The sequence below is a fragment of the Hyla sarda genome, unplaced genomic scaffold, assembly GCF_029499605.1.
Source record: "Hyla sarda isolate aHylSar1 unplaced genomic scaffold, aHylSar1.hap1 scaffold_267, whole genome shotgun sequence".
Classification (NCBI taxonomy): Eukaryota; Metazoa; Chordata; class Amphibia; order Anura; family Hylidae; genus Hyla; species Hyla sarda.
Window position 1 is genome coordinate 365714 of NW_026609364.1, and position 11725 is coordinate 377438.

General features: G+C 49.3%; 1 protein-coding gene across 1 annotated transcript in view; it reads left to right on the plus strand.

Moving 5' to 3' along the window:
* The window catches only part of LOC130324858 (integrin alpha-D-like), a 95726-nt gene extending 93213 nt beyond the window's left edge, over positions 1-2513 (plus strand). Inside the window, exon 13 of the mRNA XM_056553273.1 lies at positions 1972-2513. Within this exon, the coding sequence (XP_056409248.1) occupies positions 1972-2513 (542 nt within the window). The remainder of the gene's footprint in view (positions 1-1971) is intronic.
* The last annotated feature ends 9212 nt before the right edge of the window (positions 2514-11725 follow it).

Genomic DNA, 11725 nt, shown 5'->3' on the forward strand with positions numbered 1-11725 from the left:
TGTTATAGGTCCCTATGGGATAACAATGATCAGTATAAGAGATCAGTGTGTGCAGTGTTTTAGTCTCCTATGGGATAACAATGATCAGTATAAGAGATCAGTGTGTGCAGTGTTATAGGTCCCTATGGGATAACAATGATCAGTATAAGAGATCAGTGTGTGCAGTGTTATAGTCTCCTATGGGATAACAATGATCAGTATAAGAGATCAGTGTGTGCAGTGTTATAGCTCCCTATGGGATAACAATGATCAGTATAAGAGATCAGTGTGTGCAGTGTTATAGTCTCCTATGGGATAACAATGATCAGTATAAGAGATCAGTGTGTGCAGTGTTATAGTCTCCTATGGGACCTATAACACTGCAAAAAAAAAAGTGAAAAAAAGTGAATAAAGCTCATTTAACCCCTTCCCTATTAAAAGTTTGAATCACCCCCCTTTTCCCATAAAAAAAAACACAGTGTAAATAAAAATAAACATATATGGTATCGCCGCGTGCGTAAATGTCCGATTTATAAAAATATATAATTAATTAAACCACACGGTCAATGGCGTAAGCGCAAAAAAATTCCAAAGTCCAAAATAGCGCATTTTTTGTCACTTTTTATATCATGAAAAAATTATCAATAAGTCCTATCAATGCAAAAATGGTACTGTTAAACACTTCAGATCACGGCGCAAAAAATTAGCCCTCATACTGCCCCATATGCGGAAAAATAAAAAAGTTGTAGGGGTCAGAAGATGGCAATTTTAAACATATTAATTTTCCTCCATATAGTTATGATTTTTTCCAGAAGTCCGACAAAATCAAACCCATACAAGTAGGGTATAATTTTAATCGTATGAACCTACAGAATAAAGATAAGGTGTCATTTTTACCGAAAAATGTACTACGTAGAAACGGAAGCCCCCAATTTTGTCGCACAATGTTTTTTTTTTTCCGTTTCACCGTAGATTTTTGGGCAAAATGACTGACGTCATTACAAAGTAGAATTGGTGGCGCAAAAAATAAGCAATCTTATGGATTTTTAGGTGCAAAACTGAAAGAGTTATGATTTTTTAAAGGCAAGGAGCAAAAAATGAAAGTGCAAAAACGGAAAAAACCCTGGTCCTTAAGGGGTTAATTACATCTCCTGCCATTATAATCAGTGCAGGCTTCTTCACTTATGTTCAGTCTGCTTTCGTGCTCACCCCAAAGTGTCATGTCCCCAAAAAGGTTCAGCTGCATGACTAAGCGTTGTGCATACAGGGCTGTTGAGTGACTACTTGCAGGGTCATCCAGCATGGGTCCAGTTTCTAATCAGTGGGTTGACGGAGGGATTTCACACTGGTCTAGTGTCACTTTCCCCAATCATCTTTTGAATGTAAAAATTTGTTGTCACCCACTAGGGACCCAGTCACAGTCACCTCCCTGTTGGGAGTAGAGCTAATGAAGGGCTTTCTCATTGGTCCTTTGTCTTTGCCACCATTTGTTATCTGGAGACTGAATCCAGTTGGAGTGGTGTGTGGAAAGTTTTCGAATAAAAGAAGGTTAATTAATGACCTCTCTGCACCTCATTCTTGTCACATCCCCAGTATAAATTCATTGATACCATCGGAGGAGTTCTCCATGAAGTACTCCTCCATAGATGAGGCCATAGAAGTCATTATTCATTTAGGGAAAGGGTCCTTTTTATCCAAGCAGACATTACAGATGCCTTTAAGTTACTCCCCATGAAACCCAGTTTATGGCAGTGGTATGTCCTCCAGTGGAACGGCCAGTACTATTTTGCTAACAAACTGACATTTGGCTCTTAAAGCAGCCTGTGGATATTTGATCAGATTGATCAGGCCCTCCACGGGGTGTTACTCAACAGAGGTCATTGTAACTGTGTAATACACTATCTTGATGACTTTCTGTTGATCGAGCATCCTGCCACAGTCCCTCGGGACCTCGATACATTACGGACCATTTTTTCCAATCTAATGTTCCAGTAGCAGCAAACAAGGTTGAGGGCCCAAGTACTGAGATCGCCTCTCTGGGGTTACGCTTAGACACAGTAAAGATGCAAGCTAGTCTCCCACAAGATAAGCTGCACAGGATCGGGGCCCCTGATCAAGACAGCACTGTTCGACTAGGCAAAGAAGCTCTAGCTGACTTAGCTATGTGGGAAAGATTCTTGTCCCAGTGGAATGGCATATTGTTGTTTACACCAAAGGCCGCACAGCAGTCCCCATGTGTCCACACTGACGTGGCTTTCAATACCGGCTTTGTGGCTATCTATCGGTCTCTTTGGATGGCCAATGCCTGGCTTGAGGAGGTGGTTAGCCTGCCTGGGTTCAAGCAGGTGTCTTCTTTGTCTGAAATTTACCCGGTGGTGGCAGCCGCACAGGTCTGGGGCAGGGAATGGACCAATACTATGGTCATTTTCCTGATTGATAATGCTGACATAGCAGATTTCTTGACTAGTGGTCGGCCTACTTCCAAAGAGATCATGTCCTTTGCCAGAAGGTTTATGTGGCTGTCTTTGATTTAGAAGTTTCATTTCTTTGATGAACATGTTAGTGGGAAGAGGAATATTGCGGCAGATACCTTGTCTCGGCTTAATATTGATAGTTTTCTCCAGGTGTACCCAGAGGCCAATGCCGTTCCCACTCCTCACCTCAGATCGTTGATGATGGATTGATACAACACATAGGCAGTGTAAAGACGCTTATTTCACAATCACTTTCATTCAACACTCTCAAGTCATATAACAAAGCATGGAGGTTGTTTGGAAGTTCCAATGTACAAATCCCCAGCAGCATCTCGGTAACATCAAATACCTACTGGCCTTTGTTGCTTTCTGTCATTTAAACCTCAAACTCTCTCGCAATACAGTAAAACTGTACCTCTCGAGTATCCAACACTTTCAGTCCTTAGAGTGCCCAGACAATCCCTCATTGTTTTCCACTCATTCTATCCTCAAAGGGATTAGTAAGGTTAACAGTGCACCAGGCACCGCACATCAACCAGTTTCCGGGCAGCTTTTCAGGTCTCTGTCACAAGCCTTGTCTAGCGTGCCCTTTGGTCTACTGTTAAAAACAGCCAAGTATCTAGCATATTATGGCTTCCTCAGGCCGGGGGAATTCTCTAGGACTCATGACTCTTCCACCTTCTAAGATGGTATGGTGTGACGCCTTCTATGTCCTAACACTACACTATTCCAAAACACTTACATCTGGGAAAGTCGATGAGATCGAGTATTTCCCTACCGGTAACGCATGGTGTCCTGTTGTAGTCATCCAAGAGTGGTTACTTGTCATTGCCAGTATGGTGCCTGATTCCCATTGTTCTCTGTGTCGGGGGAACCTTTAATAACTGCTATGTTCATGAAAAATGTCTGTGTGTTACTGAGAAATATGGGGGTCAACCTGATGTCCATTTCTGGCCATTTAGAATAGGAGCAGCTTCTATAAACAATACGCCAGTACACGTTATAAAGAAACTGGGCAGGTGGAGATCCTCATGTTACTCCCGATACATTCCAGATCCACATTGTGAAATTTCTTCTGCGTTTAAGCTTTTGGTCACGTAATTGTACTCCATTCATACAATAAATATTTAATGCTTTATAACCTAATGTTGTTTTTGCCCTCTTTTTAGGCAGTTATGGCACAATACAAGCTGCTTAGCTTAGGTTAGGTAGGCTCAAGGCTCGGTTCTGATAGTTGTCCTGACCACAAATATATATATATATATATATATTATATATATACACAGTGACCCCCCGACCTACGATGGCCCCGACATACCATATATATACAGTGACCCTCCCCCCGACCTACAATGGCCCCGACATACCATATATATATACAGTGACCCCCCGACCTACGATGGCCCCGACATACCATATATATACAGTGACCCTCCCCCCGACCTACGATGGCCCCAACATACCATATATACACAGTGACCCCCCGACCTACGATGGCCCCGACATACCATATATATACAGTGACCGCTCGACCTACGATGGCCCCGACATACCATATATATACAGTGACCCCCCCCCCCCCCCCCCCGCCGACCTACAATGGCCCCGGCATACGATCATTTCAGCATACGATCACTCTCAGAGGCAGCATCACCATACGATGCTTTTGTATGTCGGGGCCATCGCACAAACGGCTATCCCTCAGCACAGACTGCTTCAGCTGCCACCGGATAGCCGTTTACGGTGCCCCGTGTGGTCCACTGACGATCACTTACCTGTCCTCAGGGCTCCGGCGCGTCCTCTTCAGGATCCCCTGCATCATCGGTGCCCTCCATCGTCGTCATCCAATAGGAGCGGCGTGTGTAACAACGTGATAGCGGCGATGGAGCGTGCGGATGCCGGGGAAGCAGAGGCCTTACCGGAGCGTCGGGGACACCTCGGGGGCGCAGCGACAGCGATGGGCAGCGGTGACGAGCGGTGATGGTCCGGAGCGGCGGGGACAGGTGAGTACAACTTCCTCTAACAGTGGTCTTCAACCTGCGGACCTCCAGATGTTGCAAAACTACAACACCCAGCATGCCCGGACAGCCAACGGCTGTCCGGGCATGCTAGGTGTTGTAGTTTTGCAACATCTGGAGGTCCGCAGGTTGTAGACCACTGTCGTATACTTTACATTGCACGGATCCCTCAACATGCGATGGTTTCAACAAACAATGGTTGTATATACACAGATCCAGGGGCGGACTGACAGGCCGGTCCAATCGGACCTCGTCCGAAGGCCCGCTTAGAAAAGGGCCCGCTGTCCGCCGCCGATCTTTAAAAAAATATTTTTTTTTGAATAGCCGGGCCCGCCGTGCTTCAGCCACGCCCCTCAGCTTAAGTCACGCCCCGTCACGTCTCAGCGCGGCAGCGCCGAGGTTCACTGCTGTTGCCGCCGCCGAAGAGGAGTATGCTGGCCCTGCCTGTCCTCAGTGTAAGGGGGTTCCTGCCTGTCCTCAGTGTAAGGGGGTCCCTGCCTGTCCTCAGTGTAAGGGGGTCCCTGCCTGTCCTCAGTGTAAGGGGAGCCCTGCCTGTCCTCAGTGTAAGGGGGTCCCTGCCTGTCCTCAGTGTAAGGGGAGCCCTGCCTGTCCTCAGTGTAAGGGGGGCCCTACCTGTCCTCAGAGTAAGGGGGGCCCTGCCTGTCCTCAGTGTAAGGGGGTCCCTGCCTGTCCTCAGTGTAAGGGGGTCCCTGCCTGTCCTCAGTGTAAGGGGAGCCCTGCCTGTCCTCAGTGTAAGGGGGTCCCTGCCTGTCCTCAGTGTAAGGGGAGCCCTGCCTGTCCTCAGTGTAAGGGGGGCCCTACCTGTCCTCAGAGTAAGGGGGGCCCTGCCTGTCCTCAGTGTAAGGGGGTCCCTGCCTGTCCTCAGTGTAAGGGGGGCCCTGCCTGTCCTCAGTGTAAGGGGGTCCCTGCCTGTCCTCAGTGTAAGGGGAGCCCTACCTGTCCTCAGTGTAAGGGGGGCCCTGCCTGTCCTCAGTGTAAGGGGAGCCCTGCCTGTCCTCAGTGTAAGGGGAGCCCTACCTGTCCTCAGTGTAAGGGGGGCCCTGCCTGTCCTCAGTGTAAAGAGCCCTGCCTGTCCTCAGTGTAAGGGGAGCTCTGCCTGTCCTCAGTGTAAGGGGGGCCTTACCTATCCTCAGTGTAAGGGGGTCCCTGCCTGTCCTCAGTGTAAGGGGGTCCCTGCCTGTCCTCAGTGTAAGGGGGTTCCTGCCTGTCCTCAGTGTAAGGGGGTTCCTGCCTGTCCTCAGTGTAAGGGGGGCCTTACCTGTCCTCAGTGTAAGGGGGTCCCTGCCTGTCCTCAGTGTAAGGGGGTCCCTGCCTGTCCTCAGTGTACAGAGCCCTGCCTGTCCTCAGTGTAAGGGGGTCCCTGCCTGTCCTCAGTGTAAGGGGGGCCCTGCCTGTCCTCAGTGTAAGGGGGTCCCTGCCTGTCCTCAGTGTAAGGGGAGCCCTACCTGTCCTCAGTGTAAGGGGGGCCCTGCCTGTCCTCAGTGTAAGGGGAGCCCTGCCTGTCCTCAGTGTAAGGGGGGCCCTGCCTGTCCTCAGTGTAAGGGGAGCCCTGCCTGTCCTCAGTGTAAGGGGAGCCCTACCTGTCCTCAGTGTAAGGGGGGCCCTGCCTGTCCTCAGTGTAAAGAGCCCTGCCTGTCCTCAGTGTAAGGGGAGCTCTGCCTGTCCTCAGTGTAAGGGGGGCCTTACCTATCCTCAGTGTAAGGGGGTCCCTGCCTGTCCTCAGTGTAAGGGGGTCCCTGCCTGTCCTCAGTGTAAGGGGGTTCCTGCCTGTCCTCAGTGTAAGGGGGTTCCTGCCTGTCCTCAGTGTAAGGGGGGCCTTACCTGTCCTCAGTGTAAGGGGGTCCCTGCCTGTCCTCAGTGTAAGGGGGTCCCTGCCTGTCCTCAGTGTACAGAGCCCTGCCTGTCCTCAGTGTAAGGGGGTCCCTGCCTGTCCTTAGTGTACAGAGCCCTGCCTGTCCTCAGTGTAAGGGGGTCCCTGCCTGTCTTCAGTGTACAGAGCCCCGCTTGTCCTCAATGTACAGAGCCCTGCTTGTCCTCAGTGTACAGAGCCCTGCTTGTCCTCAGTGTACAAAGCCCTGCTTGTCCTCAGTGTACAGTGCCCTGCTTGTCCTCAGTGTACAGAGCCCTGCTTGTCCTCAGTGTACAGAGCCCCGCTTGTCCTCAGTGTACAGTGCCCTGCTTGTCCTCAGTGTACAGTGCCCTGCTTGTCCTCAGTGTACAGTGCCCTGCTTGTCCTCAGTGTACAGAGCCCCGCTTGTCCTCAGTGTACAGTGCCCTGCTTGTCCTCAGTGTACAGAGCCCTGCTTGTCCTCAGTGTACAGAGCCCCGCTTGTCCTCAGTGTACAGAGCCCTGCTTGTCCTCAGTGTACAGAGCCCCGCTTGTCCTCAGTGTACAGAGCTCTGCTTGTCCTCAGTGTACAGAGCCCCGCTTGTCCTCAGTGTACAGAGCCCTGCTTGTCCTCAGTGTACAGAGCTCTGCTTGTCCTCAGTGTAAGGGGGTCCCTGTCTGTCCTCAGTGTAAGGGGAGCCCTGCCTGTCCTCAGTGTAAGGGGTTCCCTTCCTGTCCTCAGTGTAAGGGGGGCCCTACCTGTCCTCAGTGTAAGGGGGTCCCTGCCTGTCCTCAGTGTAAGGGGGTCCCTGCCTGTCCTCAGTGTACAGAGCCCTGCCTGTCCTCAGTGTAAGGGGGTCCCTGCCTGTGCTTAGTGTACAGAGCCCTGCCTGTCCTCAGTGTAAGGGGGTCCCTGCCTGTCTTCAGTGTACAGAGCCCCGCTTGTCCTCAATGTACAGAGCCCTGCTTGTCCTCAGTGTACAGAGCCCTGCTTGTCCTCAGTGTACAGAGCCCTGCTTGTCCTCAGTGTACAGAGCCCTGCTTGTCCTCAGTGTACAAAGCCCTGCTTGTCCTCAGTGTACAGTGCCCTGCTTGTCCTCAGTGTACAGAGCCCTGCTTGTCCTCAGTGTACAGAGCCCCGCTTGTCCTCAGTGTACAGTGCCCTGCTTGTCCTCAGTGTACAGTGCCCTGCTTGTCCTCAGTGTACAGTGCCCTGCTTGTCCTCAGTGTACAGAGCCCCGCTTGTCCTCAGTGTACAGTGCCCTGCTTGTCCTCAGTGTACAGAGCCCTGCTTGTCCTCAGTGTACAGAGCCCCGCTTGTCCTCAGTGTACAGAGCCCTGCTTGTCCTCAGTGTACAGAGCCCCGCTTGTCCTCAGTGTACAGAGCCCCGCTTGTCCTCAGTGTACAGAGCACTCCAGAAGAAGTGCCCTGATCTCTCTGCCGGCCTTCTCTGTCGACATCTGCCTGGACCCAGAACAGGCTATCCTGGCCAGGTGGGTGGCTTATGAATTGTACAGTTGTATATATCTTCTACCTGCCTTTCACTGCTCCCTACACGATGGAACAGTCTGACTTATAAGTTTTATGTGAAATATATCTTATATCTCTGACTGTACCATCATGTAGGGGGCAGTGAAAGGCAGGTAGAAGATGGAGTAGGCTTCCCAGCAGCACTGAGTGTTTCTGGCAGGGACTGTAGTTAGGCAGACAGTCGCCTGACTACAGTTCCCTCCAGAAATACTCTGTGCTGCTGTGCTAATTCAGTAATAAATCTCAGAGGCCTCAGCCTCACCCAAGCAGAAGGCAAAAAAGGTAAAGTGTGCGGCTTATGAATGGACTAGTTGCTATTCTTTACTTGCCTTTCGCCGCTCTCTATGTGATGGCGCAGTCAGAGATACGATATATATATATATATGACTGCGCCATTATGTAGTGAGCGGTAAAAGGTGCAGGTACTCTGGCGAAAAACGTTGTTGTTTTTTTTTTTTTTAATCAACTGATGCTAGAAAGTTAAACAGATTTATAAATTACTTCTATTAAAAAATCTTAATCCTTCCAGTATTTATTTGCGGCTGTATACTACAGAGGAAATTCTTTTCTTTTTGTCTTCTGTCAGGACCACAGTGCTCTCTGCTGACACCTCTGTCCATTTTAGGAACTGTCCAGAGCAGAAGAAATTTCCTAAAATGGACAGAGGTGTCAGCAGAGAGCACTGTGGTCGTGACAGAAAAGAAATCGAAAAAGAAAAGAATTTCCTCTGTAGTATACAGCTGCTAATAAGTACTGGAAGGATTAAGATTTTTTAATAGAAGTAATTTACAAATCTGTTTAACTTTCTGGCACCAGTTGATTTAAAAAAAAAAAAAAATTTCCACCAGAGTACCCCTTTAAAGGGGTACTACCGTGCTGACAACTTATCCCCTATCTAAAGGATAGAGGATAAGTTGCTTTGATCGCGCGGGGTCCCGCTGCTCCCGCAATCTCGCACGCAGCACCCCGCTCTCATCAGGCCTGGTGCGAACATCGCTCTGGGTGTGTTGACTGCCGATCACGGGGCCGGAGTATCGTGACGTCATGGCTCCGCCCCCATGTGACGTCACGCTCCGCCCCCTCAATGTAAGTCTATGGCATGCCATAGACTTGCATTGAGGGGATGGAGTTGTGACGTCACGATCACCGGCCCCGTCATCAGACCCTTAGCAGATGTTCGCTCCGGGGCCTGATGAGAGCGGGGTGCTGCGTGCGAGATCGCGGGAGCGGCGGGACCCCGCGGGATCAGGCAACTTATCCTCTATCCTTTGGATAGGGGATAAGTTGTCAGCACGGTAGTACCCCTTTAAGGTGAGTGAAGATTGGAGCCAAGTTGGACTGGGTATCACAGACAGGGGACAGAGATCCCAAGTTGGCATAAAAAGGAGGAGGATAGTTCAGTGTTTTTAAGCGCTTGGTGTAGTTAAGGTGATTGGCATTGCCATACCTCAAAGTACACCATTGCCTCAAGCGCACTGCACCCCCTATTCTATGGCAAATATTCATATGCATACTGGGCGGGAATAGGGGCGGGGCAGAGGTGGGGCCAGGGGTGGAGTCTTAGGGGTGAAGATGGGGCCAGGGGTGGAGTCTTGGGGGGGTGGAGGTGGGGCCAGAGGTGGAGTCTTGGGGGGTGGAGGTGGGGCCAGGGGTGGAGTCTTGGGGGGGTGGAGGTGGGGCCAGGGGTGGAGTCTTGGGGGGTGGAGGTGGGGCCAGGGGTGGAGTCTTGGGGGGGTGGAGGTGGGGCCAGGGGTGATAATTCATGCCGGCAGGCTGATCGCCTAACGAAGCACAGAGCAAGCGTGAAGTAACTACCGCTGTCCTCCGCTCCCTCTCTCCCCGCCAGCCTGCCGGCATAATGAATGGTGAGTGCCGATTACTACTTTCTGCAACAGATTTTTTTAATTTATTTATTTTATTTAAAAAAAGAAAATTACATCCAAAATCAAACCAAACAACCATAGCGCAGGTTCATCTATTATAATATGATCTGACCCACGTAAAAAATAAGAAAAAATAAAGATTAACTAACAATAAATAGATTAGATGGGTAAGGTAGGTATTCCACATTCATTGATAATAAATATAAATCGTGTATTCACCTTCATATCCCTCATCTTTCATAACTAAGTTCTCTAACCAGCACTTGTCCTAACCTTCTATATCCTAATTATACTCACTTCTTGTATTCTTTTTATCCAATGATCTCACATACTGCGCTGTTTGTCGTATAGGGGTATATTTTCTCTAGTCTAAGCCTCTCCAATATACCGTATTTTTCACCGTATAAGACGCACTTTTTCTTCCCCAAAACTGGGGGGAAAAAGTTGGTGCGTCTTATGCGGCGAATACACCCCTATCGCGGCGGTCCCTGCGGCCATCAACGGCAGGGACCTGCGGCTAATACAGGACATCACCGATCGCGGTGATGCCCTGTATTAACCCTTCAGACGCGGCAATCAAAGCTGACCACCATGTCTGAAGGGAAAGTGACACTAACCCGGCTGTTCAGTCGAGCTGTTCAGGACCGCCGCAGCAGTCCCGAACAGCCCGACTGAATAGCCGGGTTAGTGCTTACAGGACACCGGGAGGGACGTTCCCCGGTTCTGCTGCCGGCCGGGTATCCTCACTCTGCGTTGCCGCCATCATGTTGTTACGCACGCCGACGCACGTACGCGAAGACGTGATGACGAGGAAGGAGAGCGCCGGCCATACAGGGGATCCCTGAACGGAGAAGACACCGAGGAGGCAGGTAAGGTCCCTCCCTGTGTCCTGTAAGCACTAACCCGGTGAAATTGAGGTGGTCCGAACAGCCCGACTGAACAGCCGGGTTAGTGTCAATTTCCCTTCAGATGCAGCGGTCAGCTTTGATCGCCGCGTCTGAAGGGTTAATACAGGGCATCACCGCGATCGGTAATGTCCTGTATTAGCCGCGGGTCCCGGCCGTTGATGGCTGCAGGGACCGCCGCGATAGGGGTGTATTCGCCGTATAAGACGTGCGTCTTATACGGCGAAAAATACGGTAATACCTTTTATAAGATGTTTGGATAGGGCAAACATCCTCACCTCCATACTTGCTTTATACGTTGGGCTTTCTGCGTGTAAGGGTTGATTAGTCATTCTACATAAAGCAGTTCTTAAAGGGGTATTCCAGGCAAAAACTTTTTTTTATATATCAACTGGCTCCGGAATATTAAACAGATTTGTAAATTACTTCTATCAAAAAATCTTAATCCTTCCAATAGTTATTAGCTTCTGAAGTTGAGTTGCTGTTTTCTGTCTAACTGCTCTCTGATGACTCACGTCCTGGGAGCTGTCCATATCCTATGGGGATATTTTCCCATCATGCACAGGTCCCGGGACGTGACATCATCATTGAGCAGTTAGAAAACTTCAGCAGCTAATAACTATTGGAAGGATTAAGGTAATTTATAAATTTGTTTATCTTTCCAGAGCCAGTTGATATATAAAAAAAGTTTTTGCCTGGAATACCCCTTTAAGGATGTTGTTTTCATTAACTCTGATGCTATATTTATCCATTGAGTTGTTTCTTCTACATTCCACCACCTCTGCAGTTGTGTTAAATGGAGTTCTCTGTAATAATTCAATAAGTCCGGACGCCCCAATCCTCCATCTTTAATATCCTTATACAGTAATCGTGCTGCCACTCCTGTTATTCTACTTTTCCATATATACTGTAATAAAACCATTTTTATCGCCTCGATCCTCCCTATCCATGAAATTGGGAGTTTAACAAATCTCTTAATATCCGCCTGGATTTTAATAATTCGATATTTATTATTAATGATTTCCTTGGGGAGGGGCTTAGGCCTATTGCCAGATACATTAAATAGTTCTCTGTCCATTTAAAAGG